The sequence below is a fragment of the Entelurus aequoreus genome, linkage group LG11, assembly GCF_033978785.1.
Source record: "Entelurus aequoreus isolate RoL-2023_Sb linkage group LG11, RoL_Eaeq_v1.1, whole genome shotgun sequence".
NCBI lineage: Eukaryota > Metazoa > Chordata > Actinopteri > Syngnathiformes > Syngnathidae > Entelurus > Entelurus aequoreus.
In genome coordinates, this window is record NC_084741.1 from 35,133,222 (window position 1) to 35,151,132 (window position 17,911).

The 17,911-nt window shown below is 36.5% G+C and overlaps 1 protein-coding gene across 1 annotated transcript in view; it reads left to right on the plus strand.

The window, feature by feature from the left end:
• Positions 1-17,911, plus strand: part of LOC133659647 (collagen alpha-1(XIV) chain-like) — a 324,062-nt gene that overhangs the window by 194,697 nt on the left and 111,454 nt on the right. The window contains exons 22-23 of the mRNA XM_062062231.1: positions 504-626; positions 5,308-5,457. Of these exons, the coding sequence (XP_061918215.1) occupies positions 504-626; positions 5,308-5,457 (273 nt within the window). The remainder of the gene's footprint in view (positions 1-503; positions 627-5,307; positions 5,458-17,911) is intronic.

Genomic DNA, 17,911 nt, shown 5'->3' on the forward strand with positions numbered 1-17,911 from the left:
TTTTAATCACTGCTATGTTGAAATTGTTACTAATATTAATACTGTTGTTGATCATTTTCATTTTTGTTTCACTACTTTTGGTTTGTTCTGTGTCGTGTTTGTGTCTCCTCTCAATTGCTCTGTTTATTGCAGTTCTGAGTGTTGCTGGGTTGGGTTTTGTTTTGGAATTGGATTGCATTGTTATGGTATTGCTGTGTATTGTTTTGTTGGATTGACTAATTTAAAAAATAAAATAAAGATTAATACAAAATAAATAAAAAACAAATAAAGCGATTTTAAAAAAATTACAATCGATTCTGAATCGCACAACGTGAGAATCGCGATTCGAATTCGAAAATAGTTTTCCCCACACCCCTACTATGCACTGTCTAAAAAACAAATGGCCCTTTATTTTGTTCCTGTTGAAATCACTAGTGTTACTACTTTTACTAAAAGTGATATTGCATTTTGAGAATTTTTTGTAGCTTGCTTTTTTTTGTGTTTTTTTTTTCTTTTTTGTCCAGTGCCTCTCTTGTCTCCTGAAAACCTCCGTGCATCAGAGGAGTGGTACAACCGCTTAAGGGTCACCTGGGATCCACCACTAGCTCCTGCCGTGGGTTACAAGATCCTCTACCAGCCAGTCTATGGTAGGAACACACACACACACACAATGACACACACAGGGAGGAATTGTATGTGTGCAAGTGTATGTGATATAACGCACATGCACACTGCACATACATGTTGTAACTAAGGAATGTAACAGTGTGTTTTATTCTATTCCTCCTGAGAATGAGTCTGAAATTAGACTTATTGCAGTGAAGTTTTTTCAAAAGCTGAATTCACTGCAAACTTAATTCACTCGTGTCTGTTTAGTTTCAATGTGCGCTTGCTGTCATTTTAATACAATTACAGTTTTTGTGAGGACAGCAGTCCACACTAATGTCAATTCTGGACCTGAGGGGAACACAAGTAACTTTCTTTCGGCTCAGGACTTAAAAACTGCGTGCGTGTGTTATCATACTGTGATCTGCTAGCTGTCTATATAGGTATCGCGTACACACATTTTTTATTGTTAGGTCAATGCTCTTGTCCTTTTTCATAGATCATTTAAAGAGGTTTGGAAGTGTTTGTCCTTGCCTCTGTGTCATTACCTGATGCTGGATGTCATTAGAAGTATTCCAGTCATTTATTTTGCTGCCATTTCCAAAGGACACAGTGTACCAAACATTTAATGGCCCCATCTTTGGGTCAAATTAGAGTGAAACTGCCTTGTAGGTAAGGATGTCTAGAAATCTTAAAGCAGGGGAACTTGTTTTATTATTTTGGGGCTTTAAAAACACGACTTGACTTATAAGACTACTTTCTACATTGGAGCCATACCTTTTCCCCAAAGATTTAGTTTTCTAAAGAACATTTGTTTTTTTCGTAGTTTTTGGCCTTTTATTATAGGCTTTTATCAATCAATCAATCAATCAAAGTTTATTTATATAGCCCTAAATCACCAGTGTCTCAAAGGGCTGCACAAGCCACAACGACTTCCTCAGCTCAGATCCCACATAAGGGCAAGAAAAAACTCAACCCAATGGGATACAATGAAAAACCTTAGAGGGGACCGCAGAGGTGGAGACCCCCCTGGGTGCAATGGACGTCGAGTGGATCTAGTTAATAGTGTGAGAGTCCAGTCCATAGCGGGGCCAGCAAGAGCTCATCTTGAGTGGAGACAAGTCCGCAGCGCAGCGACGTCCCCAACTGGTGCACAGATGAGTGGTCCACCCTGGGTCCCGACTTTGAACAGCTAGCGCTTCATCTGTGATCACCTAATAACCTCTCCACGCAGAAGAGGGTGGCAGAGCAGAAAAGAGACGGCAGATCAGCTGGTCTAAAAGGGGGGTCTATTTAAAGGCTAGTGCAGGGGTGTCCAAACTTTTTCCAATGAAGGCCAAACACGGAAAAATTAAATCATGCGGGGGCCATTTTGATATTTTTCATTTTCAAACCATAACAAAATATATGGATTTTTTTTTTTTTTACCTTTAGGGCTCCCGGGGACCATAAAGGGTCTAAATCATTAAAATGTTAAAAACAAGTCAAATTATTATTTATTTATTTTAATTTAACGCTTACAGTAAATCTCTACAGTACCGGTATATCAACTTCAGGTTGGTATAAAGTTAAAAAAAAACAAAAAGGTTTTATGCCTTTTCTGTCAAAGACAACTTAGTTTTTTATAATAAAACTGAAATATGCAGTATTTCCCCCACTGCCCAAAACATTCAGAAAGCAATGTTTGATGTGAAGTAATTAGAGCCTTAAAAAGATCAATAATGCAGGACACCATTGATTTTAATTCATTATTATTTTTGAGTAATCACAGTGAAAAGATTAATAAAATGTCATTAAATATAGTTGGGATCCAAAAGGTGCCCCATTCATAAAGTGATACATTTTTATGTTATTTTTTTTTACTTACAACACTTAAGTTACGAGATCAACTTCAGATATATCTGTCGATTTTACGTTTGAACTATTATTTTGTTTGTTTTATGCTCTTTTGTCAAAGAACATGTTGATGTTTTTGTATGGCAACCACACAATATTTTGTGCAATATTTTCCACATAAAACATTTTAAAGTGAAATATTTGAAATAATTGGAGCCTTGAATAGGTCAATAATTCATTATAACATTGATTATTAATTTTTTTTTTTGAGCAATGGCAAAAAATGAAAAATAAAGATAGACAAAAGTTAAAAAACAGCCTGCATGGCAGCTTTGTGTCAACATTGCAACTTTTTCTAGTTAGATTTCACCTCATTCCATTTTTTTTAATGTTTTTTTTATTTTTGCAATAGCATTTCCAGAATGTGTGGCGGGCCGGTAAACAATTAGCTGCGGGCCGCCAATGGCCCCCGGGCCGCACTTTGGACACCCCTGGGCTAGTGTATACAAATGAGTTTTAAGATGAGTTATTTTTGCCCTAAACAAGATTTTCTTTGTGTCCCCATTTTGGTCTTTAATATTACTTGTATAACACGCAATAGGGGCTATGGTATGGCGTCACATTAGTACCAAAAATCCAAGCGCGTAAAAACTGTTATCGCGCGCTGATTCTCCACTTCGTGCGCGCGCGCGACACCCTTTTGCGCGCGCGTGGTGCCTTTATGCGCGCGCGCGGGGCCTTCTTGCGTGCGCGCGGTGCCTTTGTGCGCGCGCGCTGTCTCGGTCTGTGCGCTGTCATGTTTCATTTTGGTACTTTGGGGGCGGGCATGCTTAGACCGCCCCTTCTTTCTGATTGGCTTTGAGCAATCAGAAGTATAGCAGGGCGGGTCATCGTCAATATGTATCAAGATTTACGGAGGAAGATGTGGATAAACAAATGTTGGCTGAAAAAGAGGTAAGTTATTGAACTGGTTTGGAGTGATTGTAAGGGTACTGTTACTAAAAATAATAATAATAAATGTTTATTTATAAAACACTTTTCATACATTTAAAATGCAGCTCAAAGTGCTTTACATAGTTAAAAACACCCACACCCCATGAAGACAGTCAAACATGTACATAAAAATAAACAAACAACAACAACAACAATAATAATAACAACACAATGACAATAGCAATCACAGGAACCCTCTGGACGTGGAGATCCAGAGGGCTCTTTGAGGAAACACTAGATGATCAAATAAATGGATTAAAAATAATTAAAATACACATCAGGTAAAAGTCCAAAAATAATATGAAACAAGATAAGATATAATCAAACATAAAAATAAACTACAATATGAAAAACTATAAAATAAAATAAAATACAATAAAAATTGAAATATAAATATAATAAGACCATATAAAAATAGGCTAAGATATGATGAAACATAAAAATAAGCTAAGATATGATAAACCATAAAAATAACTAATACTAATAGAATAATCCTGCACATTGGGCCTAATATTTGTGTAGTAAAGTGGTTTTTGAATTTGAGCAATGTAATCTGAAAGATGTTTAAAATATCAACAATTAATGTTAATATTTTTGAAACAATATACTTCTCATAACATGAGTATCTGTGTGCATGAGAGAGTGTAAAGAAAAGCATTGCTATAGTTTCACTTTATCTGCCTTTTTTTTACAACCTACTTGAAGTTGTATTTTTTTTTTTCTTTTTTTTTTTCAAAGCCAATCAGAAAGAAGGGGCGGTCTAAGCATGCCCGCCCCCAAAGTACCAAAATGAAACATGACAGCGCACAGACCGAGACAGCGCGCGCGCAGAAAGGCACCGCGCGCACGCAAGAAGGCGCCGCGCGCGCGCACGAAGTGGAGAATCAGCGCGCGATAACAGTTTTTACGCGCTTGGATTTTTGGTACTAATGTGACGCCATACTATGGCTAACTGCAGCCTACTAAATATTGTAATAACAATCGCGCTTCGAATTTTTCGTCTTGTAAAGTGACTATGTGGATGGTATTACATGTCTGGAGGGCTTTCTTAATGCTAAAAACGTATCTAGAAAGTTGTAAACATTTTTGTTATGCTCTATTCCAGCTATAAAACAATATCCAATTTATAATGAATCATTTCTACTTTGCGGAAGTTCATTTAGCACGGCCAGGCCCGGAACCAATTAACAGCTACAGACAAGGGTTTACTGTTTTACTCTTGGCGACCAGAATTGTTTCAGTAGTTTATTTGAAAAGATTACAAAAAAAGGTTGATTGGTTGAAGGAGAAATAAGTGTTTGATATGTCTTACTGTCATGAAGCCAATTCAAAACTGCAATGCTGCTTTAGCATTAATTAAAAAAGTAAACAAAACACAATATATGGGCAAAAGCCATGAAAAAATAATGTTTTTAAATAGTATTTGGGCAAAGGTTCGGCTAGAATATAATCTTAAATAGTATGGTCGTTTTAAAATACAGCCCTAAATATGTCGAGATGGCGGCGTTCGAAGTGATGCTGAATTACAGTAGAAATGATCTCTATGGGCATTTGAACTGATGCGGCCGCAATGCTGCTAAACCGAACTGAAACTATTACAAATTTACATGCTGACTCACTGCTGAATAAAAGTTTAGCAGAGAGAAAGTAAAATGGTATCCATGAGGCAGTTCAATGCATCAAAGTAGAACAAGCAAACACCTACAGAGCATGACAACTTTGATGATCAGCCTCTTAAGTGTCCGCTCGCCAAAATCATGTCATGTTTAAGCCATGGGCAGGCCCTGGAGCCACATCTACAAATAAGTATTCAAGTCACACGTCAATGTCATGCATTGATGCCCACTGCTATGACTCTGTGTGCGCCTTTACATGCATGTTTTTCTCTCTCAGTAACAGGACCGGTCTTGGACACTACTGTGGGCGAGCATATAAACTCGGTTCTCCTCCCGAACCTTCTGAGTGGAACAGAGTACAGCATTCATGTGGCTGCGTCCTATCCTGCAGGACAAAGTGAACCACTGCTTGTGAACGCCAAGACATGTAAGCACCGAGCACGCTCTCAATTCTATTTAACCATGCGCGGGGCATCGAGCTAATCAGATCACGTTAAAATATTTTTCTTAGCCTCACAATATAGAAAATGAAATGAAATGGAAATGGAAGAATCCATCGTGCGGTTGGTTTGATGGGGCAGGAGGTTAATGATGACAGTGCGGTTAAAATGAGATCTCAAATTGAATTTCTAAGCTTTAATGGGACATTGCTGTCAGGTTAAGTCTTCTTTCCAGTTTTTTGGGTAGGACAGTGTGATTGAGATGGTGAGGACTGAGAGGAAGCAATAACAAGGAAGCTGGTTTGAGTAAAGGGAGTATAGTACGACATGCAAATGAACTGCTCTGATTTCCATCGAGACCATAGCAAAAGACAGACGTAACAGTATTGATATTTCCCAGGCAGACGGAGAACAATCCTTTTACATATTGATTTGGTTTCAGTGAGTGTTCGCGACCAAATTGGGTTTTACACATCATCCATGTGATACAAGATTTAAAGGGAGTAGAGTTGTATTTTGGGCTGAACAATTGGTTTTCTGTCATACCTCGAGGGGACGTACTTTTATTCATCATATTACAATAAAAACAGCATACTTTTTTTTTAGCAATCAGGTAACTGTAAACAGACCTTTCATCTTTTTTCACCACAGCACCATCTTTTACATATAATCTGGTCCCTTATTAGTGCAACATGTGATTGAAATGAAGCAACACAGTGGAATGAAAATGACAAGGTGCCTATTATTTCCACTTCTTTGCTTGTGCAAATGTTTTTTTCTGAAAATACATTTTCTTTCAATCTACATGAAAATATTGAAAAGTAAAATTAACCGCCGTATATGTGCGTTCAATGTTCTGGGTTTGTTTGGCATTCCTTTATGCTGCAATTATTTCGCTTCCTCCATCTGTTCTTCTCCACCCATAAATCCTGCATGCAACTTGGTTTATGTGAAGCTTCCATAATTTAGTACAGACAGAAATACACAAATGTATAAAGGGGCAAATGTGACAAAATTAAATACATCTAAAAAACTTAAAATAATTTCTTAAATGTGTCATTAATAAAGAATAATTTCAATCAAATACATACATGTGTTATTAAAAGTTGGTTGGTTGGTTAAAGTTTATTTCCAACATGATAGCAGTTTCAACATGATGCATCACATGTTTTCCATTTCTCTTTACAACATGTGAATTATATTTATTCAGCGTTTTTCTTTAGTGACTCAAAGCGCTTTACATAGTGAAGAGCTTATTTAACCCTACCCCTTTTCCATATCATAGCAGTTTCTTACACATATATGTTCACTTCCTGTTTTCAATTTGTAGCACAGTTATATCAAAGTTAGCTACATACAACAGTTCTCTTCATAAATACTTAAGTCAGTTAGGATTAACATAAAGAGATTAATCATATCTTATTTTCAATAAATATCATTGTTCTTCTTCCTTATATATTGGGTTTAAACACCCTCTTAAACTGCATTAAGTTAGTACTTTGTTTGAGTTCTTTGCGCAATCCATTTCATAATTGAATTCCACATACTTATATGCTAAAGGTCTTAAGTGTTGTACGTGCATACAAATGTATTAAATCAAATGTTTTCTAAAGTTATATTTCTCCTCTTTTGTTGGGAATAATTGTTGTACATTCTTGGGTAGCAGGTTAGAGGTTGCTTTGTAAATAATTTTAGCTGTTGGCAAATGCTCCAAGTTCTTGAATTTCAATAGTTTTGATTTAATAAATAAAGTGTTTTTATGTTCTCTATATCTAACATTATGTATTATTCGAATTGATCTTTTTTGTAACACCGTTAGTGAATGAAGCGCACATTTGTAGTTATTTCCCCATATTTTTACACAATAACTCAGATATGATAACACTAGCGAGCAGTAGAGAATATGGAGTGGTTTTTGGTACAGAACATGATTTAATGATATAATTAATCACACTTTTGTGTGATTATTTAAAAATGTATTTATTTATTCATTTAGTTGTGTGCCATTTGGTCCTTGTCAGCGCTTCATGTACGGTAGTTATTTTATTTGTCAAAGTCAGCAGGCGGATGCTAACACTTGATTGAGTATCCGGCACTTCCACTTGCAATTATTGGGCTAGATTTGTGTTGGCCCCGCCCACTGACCTTGACAGGTATTTTGACTGATAAAATAAATATGGAAGCACAGACAAACTATGGAGAGCTGAATGCGACAAAATTAAATAGATAAATAAATCTTTCAACAAGTACTTGAATGTGTCATTAATAGATGAAAAATCTAATTAATACATACATGTGTATTAAATGTCATTAATTGATTTATCGTAAGATTACATTTATTATTGATTTCTTTAATTCGTTATTTAATTATTTAAATTTAAAAGTAAATTAGTTATAGATTTAATTATTTCATGATTTATAAATGTATTCAATGATTAATAATGACACATTTAAAGGAGTCATATTGTGATTTTTTTTACTACATTTAAAACACATCTTTGTGGTCTACATAACATGTAATGGTGGTTAATTTTTCAAAATTTTGCGTCGATACAAACCGTTTTCAAGCTGCTTTCTGACCATCTCTTCAGAATTCGCCGTTTTGTGGGCAGTCTTTATTTACGTCCCTCCACTTCGACTGCATCTTCTCCCTATCTACCATGTTGTAGTTTTAGCGCTTCCATATGGAGCTACTGACAGATATGTTAGAACTATACGCTAATTTGTATTAGAAATGGCAACAGTGAAGGATGCATGTGCATGTACGAGCCAGTCTGCCCGACAAGAAAGGGAAATATATAATTAAGTGGCTTACAATGGTGGACCCACGCAAAGCTCTTTGGGTACATTTCTACCATATATGGAGATATCAGCCGTCGTCACATGTTGGAAAAATGGCACAAGTTGTGCAAATTCCAAACAGCTCGTTTGGACGAAGTATGAAGTAAAGCAAGATTATTTTATAAATATCTTTGCCATGCCTTTGTGGTTTGACTTCAAATTTTTGGGACTTATGCAGATCCTAATTACACAAAAACAGGTACCACATGTAAGAAAAGTTGGTTTTGCGTAAGTTTTTTTAAATGTTATTTTATTTTGTCCTATTTTGCCCTCCATAGAGATTTACATCCAATTGTTTGTGGTCCCTCTCTCATAGGGTAAGATATCGTTTACACATCAATTAACAGTGCCAAATCTGTGTTTTTGAAAGGCTGACTGCAATTAAACAGTGCCTGTACAGCTACTTTAAAAAAGGACTATAAAATATATCATTATTATCAGAAACAGAATCAAATGTATTGGTCAAGTATGTTTTACACACAAGGAATTTGACTTGGTAGACTGCTTTCTTTCTTCAATGCAAGAAACAAAGAAAAACGCAACAAAAACGAGAAAGCGCAGTACCGCATAGTTAGTAACACATGCATGAGTTGTGTATTAAATTAGCAAAAATAAGTTACTTACAAGATGTTACTTGCTCAATATAACCTTAAAGCACTTGTTGCAGGTGGCTTAGTCTGCATCTGACTAAAATTTCCAGATTTTTGGCCTAAGCATATTACCGTATTTTTGGGTCAATAATGCACACTTAAAATTCTGAAATGTTCTCAAACATTCACAGTGCGCCTTATAACCCGGTGCACCTAATGTACGTATGAATTCTGATTGTGCTTACCGACCTCGAAGCAATTTTATTTTGTACATGGTGTAATGATAAGTGTGACCAGTAAATGGCAGTCACACATAAGAGATACGTGTGGATGCAGGTTGACGCCCCCTGTTCAATAAATGACACTACCAAGTTGTAAGCAAGCCCAAAACTTTGATGTTTCATTGAGAATATAGAACATTATACACAACGTTCAAACAATCTGGCATAATCTTTCGTACAACTTTGGTAAACTAAGAAGCCACACCGCCTGATGGATTGTCGGAGCATTACGGCTACTGTATTTAGACGTACTGTGCTTCAACATGTCGGTATTATTATGGTATGTGTAGAAGGACCCCAAAATGTCACCTATTAGTAGAAATATTTCCTTGCGTTTTGTTTCGACCTATTTTGCAAAACCAACTTTTCTTACCTATTAGTACCTATACTGATGTGTATTTTGTGTCCGCATAATTTGCACGCTTCCGCCATTAAAGACCGCAATGTAGTCAATAAGCTCCTTCTTTTTCTCTACCCTCTTGTTGTGCGGTATTAATCCTCTGCTGTTGCCATATCTAATACAAAGTATCGTTTAGTTCGAACTTATATCTGTCAGTAGACTCGTTATGAAAGCGCTAAAAACTTCAACAAAGATGACGTGAGAAGATACTGTCGAAGTGGAGCCAACTAAATAAGATCACCCACAAAACGGCGCATCCTGAAGAGATGGTCAGGAAGCAGCTTGATGATGGCCTGTAAAACATAATTTATGCAACATTTTGACCAAAGAACACCATTACATGTTATGTAGACCACAGGTGTTTTAAATGCAGAAAAAAAAATCCTAATATGACCTCTTTAATGCGCCTTTTGTATTAAAATATACCTGAATAGATTCGGTCAACGACAGTGCGCCTTATAATCCGGTCCACCCTATTATTCGAAAAATACGGTAGCTAGATGTTCACTCTCTTGTCAAGCATAACATAGTCCTTGCATTTGACACAGCAGTAACTCATTTGCATTTATTTAAGTGCCAGTAAATATTAATTGAGCACCAAAATGAGGCACAGGTACACTACCGTTCAAAAGTTTGGGGTCACCCAAACAATTTTGTGGAATAGCCTTAATTTCTAAGAACAAGAATAGACTGTCGAGTTTCAGATGAAAGTTCTCTTTTTCTGGCCATTTTGAGCGTTTAATTGACCCCACAAATGTGATGCTTCAGAAACTCAATCTGCTCAAACGAAGGTCAGTTTTGTAGCTTCTGTAACGAGCTAAACTGTTTTCAGATGTGTGAACATGATTGCACAAGGGTTTTCTAATCATCAATTAGTCTTCTGAGCCAATGAGCAAACACATTGTACCATTAGAACACTGGAGTGATAGTTGCTGGAAATGGGCCTCTATACACCTATGTAGATATTGCACCAAAAACCAGACATTTGCAGCTAGAATAGTCATTTACCACATTAGCAATGTATAGAGTGTATTTCTTTAAAGTTAAGACTAGTTTAAAGTTATCTTCATTGAAAAGTACAGTGCTTTTCCTTCAAAAATAAGGACATTTCAATGTGTACCCAAACTTTTGAACGGTAGTGTATCTACTTATTATTTTGATCTAATTAATACGGTTTACATCAACACCGATGCCATTATTGTACTGAGTTCAAGTATGCACTACTATTCTCTCATTGACAGATGTTCAGCGCTGCATTGTATTTATTGGACAGATAGAAGTCCATCATAGGGCAGACTGTAACAAATAATGTTTAAAATAATCACTCATCAGCTGGCAGAAATGGAATATGCATAGATGAATCAGATCCACATTAGACTTGCTCTGATTTATTAAGGGTAGTGCTTATAGTGATTCATGGTCGCATCCTTCTCATGGTAGCAAACAGGCCTTCTTGCACCAATAACTCAACATCATTATTTGTGCCTTGGGATCCAGTGGAGGGGATGAAAATGTTTCCTCATAATTAAGTTTTATGTTATTTGTATTGAGGCGCCTCAGCTTTACTGTAAAAATTGGATTTACACACAGGGTAGTTGCAATATTTTCATGTGCTCCTTAGTAGTTTGATCTTCATCTTGTTGTAAAGCTTGTCCTCGACACTTTTGTACTCTGCTTTATTTTCTTTTTTTACCCACCTTTTCATAATTCTACCGTATGTCCTACATTTAATTCCCTGCCTGTCTACAGCTACAGTGGTATACCGTATTAAGCTCTAATGCTGTACAGCAGTCGTCCCCAACCACCGGACCGTGGATCGATTGCACAAGAAATAATTTAAAAAAATATATATATATATTTATTTTTTATTTTTATTTTTATTAAATCAACAAAAAAAACCACAAGATACACTTACAATTAGTGCACCAACCCAAAAAACCTCCCTCCCCCATTTACACTCATTCACACTCAATTGCACAAAAGAGTGGTTTCTTTCTGTTAGTAATATTTCTGGTTCCTACATTACATATCAATATAGATCAATACAGTCTGCAGGGATACAGTCCGTAAGCACACATGATTGTATTTTTTTATGACAAAAAAATAACAAATAAATAAAAATAAAAATACCCCCAGGTCCGCGGGACAAATTTACAAGCGTTGACCGGTCCGCAGTTACAAAAAGGTTGGGGACCACTGCTGTACAGGGTCTTCATTTTTCAAAGTATCTGTGTTAATTGATCTCTAAGGTGAAACTAAATTAACTTTAATTGTAACTTTATGAAAAGACTAACTTTTGTGACTTAATATTGAGACCAATAAACATGAACGTTATATGTACTCAGAGACTACGTTTACACTGCAGGCCAAAGTGGCTCAAATCTGATATTTTTCGAAATCGACAATTTCTTCCAGCTGACTGTTTACACTGCAAGTAAAATGTCATCTTTATCAGACTCCAGTGTAAACGTGCACAGGCCTCAATGTCGCCCAAATGTGGCCTCGACGTCACTTGCATGTGCAGTTCAATAAAGTAAAAACAAAGGAAGTTGACCAGATTCCATAAATGAACAAGGAAATCGTTAGTACCAGAACTAGAAAAAAGAAAGAAAAAAGTCACCACAATGAGTGTTTATTTTACGTGTAAATGTATAAAAGTAATGTATGAATGGATATATACAGTCGTGGTCAAAAGTTTACATACACTTGTAATAAACATAATGTCATGGCTGTCTTGAGTTTCCAATAATTTGTACAACAAAAAGTATACATACAGCAATGTTAATATTTGCTTACATGTCCCTTGGCAGGTTTCACTGCAATAAGGCGCTTTTTGTAGCCATCCACAAGCTTCTGGTTGAATTTTTGGCCACTACTCTTGACAAAATTGGTGCAGTTCAGCTAAATTTGTTGGTTTTCTGACATGGACTTGTTTCTTCAGCATTGTCCACACGTTCAGGTCAGGATTTTGGGAAGGCCATTCTAAAACCTTAATTCTAGCCTGATTTAGCCATTCCTTTACCACTTTTGACGTGTGTTTGGGGTCATTGTCCTGTTGGAACACCCAACTGTGCCCAAGACCCAACCTCAGAAAACAAACAAATTTAGCTGAACTGCACCCATTTTGTCAAGTGGAGTGCTCAAAAATTCAACCAGAAGCTTGCCAGAAGCTTGTGGATGGCTATCAAAAGTGCCTTATTGCAGTGAAACTTGCCAAGGGACATGTAACCAAATATTAACATTGCTGTATGTATACTTTTGACCCAGCAGATTTGTTCACATTTTCAGTAGACCCATAATAAATTTATAAAATAACCAAACTTCATGAATTTTTTTTGTGACCAACAAGTATGTGCTCCAATCACTCTATCACAAAAAAATAAGAGTTGTAGAAATTATTGGAAACTCAAGACAGCCATGACATTATGTTCTTTACAAGTGCATGTAAACTTTTGACCATGACTGTATAGTGTAATATATTTGGGAGGAATCTTTTTATGGCTGTTAAGTAAAGGAGGCACAGACATCAGTGTGGATCTACGGGAGCTTTATTTTTCAACAACTCACATGTAAGCAAATACGCCACAAATACGGTCCTTCTTCGGAATCAAAATATATATTCATATATTACATTTAGCCTATTATTTGCGCACTATTGACTAGTGATGCACTAAAAATGTGGCCATTGAAAATATACTTTGCTCACTGAAACCGGATGTTGTGATGAAGTATCCACTTCCGCAAGAAGGGTCTAGCGGCGACCGCAAACACTACTCTAAGTCGGGCCCACTCTAAGTTGTGCCAACAGGGGTGATTACAACGAAGGTGAACCATGTTTTAAAGTCACTCCCATAGTGGCGCTGACAAAGAGAGAGTGGACACTGGATTTGTAACAGATCCAAGATTACTAATGTAATGCACCATTGGTTGTTATTATTTTGGTTGTTGAATGTATTGCTTTTTTGGCTGATTATATACAAGCCTAACCCTAACCCCAACCCCAACTCTAACCCTAACCAAAACCCAAACCTAACCCGAACCCTAACCTTAATTGTAACTTATTTTTAGCATTTTTATAAATGTATTTCTGATGTCTGTGTTAGGTATTGTCTCTCCAGCTTCACTTCCGTTATGGTCACCCCTGAGGGCACGTCTTTAAGTGGACGTGACTTCGAGTGTGCGCGACATAGACCTAAAGTGGGCGCAACCTAGAGTGGGTGCGACTTAGAGTAGTTCTGCGCGGCTGTAGCTTGATATACTTGGCTAGGGATGTGCGTATCGATCCTGCGGTATCGATATATCGATACTCACACGCTACTCATTTGGCATCACTTTTCTGAAAAAAGTATCGATATAAACCAAAATACGGCGTGTGGGGGGTGCAAGCATCACTTTCAGATGTTTTTGATGACTTACTTAACTTACTATGTGCTGGGACACCCCTGTACCTGACAGAGTATAGAGCTGGCCCAGTCACGTGACAGGAGACAGCGAATGAGCGTCGTCAACGTGCAACACACACACAGCCAGCCGACAGCGATGCAGCCAGGCATATCCAGTGTTGTCCAATTGTTGGCTTAAAACAGGCATTGTTTTTTTTTTTTTCTAGTAATGTTTACTGAATATTTTTGTTTAAATGATTATCCTAAATTCAAATAATTTCCACACAGGGGAATTTACTCTTAGTTGAAAATTGCTTGAGTATTTAAAACAAGATAAGAAAGAGATACAATTTGGAGATTCTTCATCTTTGCATTACAGTTTTATTTTTTTCCAAGAAAATCTTGAATATATGATTGAATGTGATTTTGGTTTTAATCTGTAACATGATTTCTTACATTTCGAAAACATTAGCCTATTTCATATTTCATTAATTGCTAATTATATCACAAACTTTAAAAAATAACTGCAGCTTCTTGCAATTCGGATTTGACTGTTAATTGGAAAGCCCTAATATTTAATTATTATTATATATAATATATAGTTATTATTATATATAATATTTAATTTATTTTTCATATTTATGTTATTTATTTTAATTTTACTTTTATTATATATTGACCATAATAAATGTGGTATAAATGGTCTGTATTTGTCTTGTGATTTGTCTTAAATAATAACAATAGTAATAATATTTTTGACTGACAAAAAATTGCCAATAAGAAATTATTGGTATCGGTATCGATGAAAATGCAAGAAAAAGTATCAGTATCATCTCGAATCCTAAAAGTGTGGTATCGCCCATCCCTATACTTGGCTTCCGCTGGCGGGCTGCATCTTTGCCCACATAAATCGCCCAAAGTTGACGACAAAGTCACATTTCAAAAGATCAGATTTCGGATTTTGGACTACCTCTTGATGTGGCCTGAATCTGATGTTAAAAGTTTAGATTTGAAGCACTTTGGAGAGTTTACACAGGCAAAAAAAATCAGATCTGTGTCAATTTAAGGCAAAAAAAATCAGATTTGATGTGCGGTGTAAACAGGGCCAAAGTTACCTTATAATTGTGTGTGTTTGGTCTTACATATTATTGCAATGAATAATGGGTTATTTGGAAATAACTAAATATAGAGTAGCCAGCACAAATGATCATTTAGGTGGCACTTCAGCCAAGCTTGTTTCATACCATCAGCACATTTTCCAAACAAGGAAGGAAATGGAGAGAAGAAATATTGTATAAAGGGAGAATGGAAAGAGCTCCCTGGAGATGCGCTTTCTACCAGTGCTACTTTAAGTTGTTTATGCTTCCTGCTGCACGCTGCTTCATTGTGAGGACAACACAGTACAGTACATATTAATAGTATTAATCTCACCATCCTCAATACCGCATATGCACCTATTTTGGTCTTTTAAACATCAAACCACAAGATTACTATCCAAACCAAACTACCATGTGTGATAATGTTTTAAATGTCATCACTTGGCTTAGGGTGACTCTCGGCATGGCTAGTATGAAATATCCAGTAAATGTGAGTATGCCGCTTACATTTCAGCAACCATTTTTTTATATCTTCTCAAGGAACAATAATATACAAAATAATTTTGAGTAGTCAGTGTGCAGCTTGTACAGCAGTATAGATGAACTATTTACTGAAAACCTCTCAAAACACACCACAAACTTGTAGACACAATATTGTCTACATAGCTGGCCACAGAAGTGAACCGCAACACGATTGTGCCTTGCCTACAAGCATGATGGTGTTAGGGCCAAGGTTTGAGGCTGCATGAGTGCTGGCAGCACTGGGAAAATGCAGTTCATTGAGAAAAATGTGAATTCCAACATGTACTGTGACATTGTGAAGCAATGCATAATCCTCTTGCTTTGGAAATAAGGCAGCGTTAGATATCAATGGTGCACATATTAAATATTAAATGTGTTGTGCAGTGACTTGTGTTGCCCGCTATGTAGATAATACGGTGGAACCTTGATGTACAAACAACATTTCTGGAACTGGCCTCATAAATATATATATATATATATATAATTATATATATATATATTGAAGCACATTTTTCCATAAGAGACAATGTTAACATAAGAAACTATGTACACATGAATAATGTGTTCCAGCCTCTGCAAAAGTCAATATTTTAGTAAAAGTTTGTATTTTAATCTCATTGTACCTGTGTATAGTGACAATAAAAGGCATTCTATTCTATTATATTCCATACTTTGAACACAATAAAAAGCGCTATACAGTACTGTATATTAAAACAAACATAACAAGGGGGCGATGGATCACCTATCTATTGCATACCAAAGGCAAAACAACCTGTGCCCTGCCTGCACACACTGTCACAAGCCCTGTGGTGCATTCCCAGTTGGAAATCCCAAAACTCCTTAACTTCACTAGCCTGATCACTGCAATAAAATTACAAATACAAATAAAAATCCACTTTCCCTTGTCAGTTAATCTTCTTTGCATGCCACTAAAAGGAGGGGGTGTGGGGAAGGCAGTGTCGACAACGCTGTGGATACTTCCTGAATGTTTCAAACCACACATTGTTTGTCCATTGCGTTCTTTGGACTCATATTGAATTAGCAAAACGAGACAAATGTGTAGGGGTGTAAAAAAATTTTTTAACAACGATTTGATTCGATATATGTTGTTGCCAGTACGATTCAGGGTTGTACTAAAAAAAAAATCACGATACGATCCAAAAGGATTCAGTGACTTGAAATAGATTCAGTAACTTTTTAGCAAAAAATCAAGCAGTGTGACTGTGAATTAAATACTGAATATTGGAAACTGCAGAATGAATTATGGATACAAACAAGCAAGTAAACAACATTTAATGGCCAATGCATTCACATCTTGGTTGAATAAAATGCAACCAACACTTTAGGTTGAATTAACAGGAGGGAACATTTTCTGCTCACATTTTAAACATTCAAGAAATTTTCAATAAAATTACAGTAACCAACATTTTAACAATAGATGTACCTGCTAAATAAAGTTCCCCGACTCGGCCACACAGTATCTGTTCTTCGTCCTGGCGTCACCGATGAAGGACAGCGTCCCAGGTGTGTGGAAGCATGTACTGTATTTCCGGAAGTTAGTGCATCACATAGCTTGCTCCGCTGTCACTTCTGTTTTGTCACTTTGCATCTTTTGTGGCCAGGCCTGGCCCTAACCAATCTGGCGCCCTAGGCAAGATTTTAGGTGGCGCCCCCCACATCGGCATTGAAGTGTATATACTCACAAGAAACCGAATAGCTTTGTCTTTGACCTTTTGTTTTACTTAAAGAAAGCAAATTAACATATATGAGAATGTTATGTTATGATTATCTTTAACCAAATCACAGCAGTGCTCAAATTAAAAAAACAGCATTCCCTCTCATGTGATTTTGCTTAATTAATTAATGATGTGCACTTTAACAACTAGGCTTACAACTATACCTAATATATAAAGGGGTGGAAAAGTGACTATTACCTGCAGGGCAAACATTAGCTAACCAGAAGGCAATAACAATGTAAACAAAAAACACCTGCTTAAAAGATCTAATACAAATGTCCCTGAGGAATGTAAGGTGGGAGTACTGTAAATACCTAACGTTACATTATTATTTTCCATAACAATTTAGCCCCCTCCACAATATTAACCCGACGTTAAAACAGAACTAGCTATTTATTGATTAGCAATTGCCGAATCATGTAACATTAGCTTAATGCTAAAAAGCCAGGTTACTATCACATTCTGTAACAGACAAACAATTTCATGTAGGCTAACGTTACCTACCTGCTACCTCTGTCTTTTTCTCCTTTCTCCTCTTCTTTTCTCTTTTTTCTTCCCTGGGCACCTGACAGTTTTGGCCATTTTGACATCT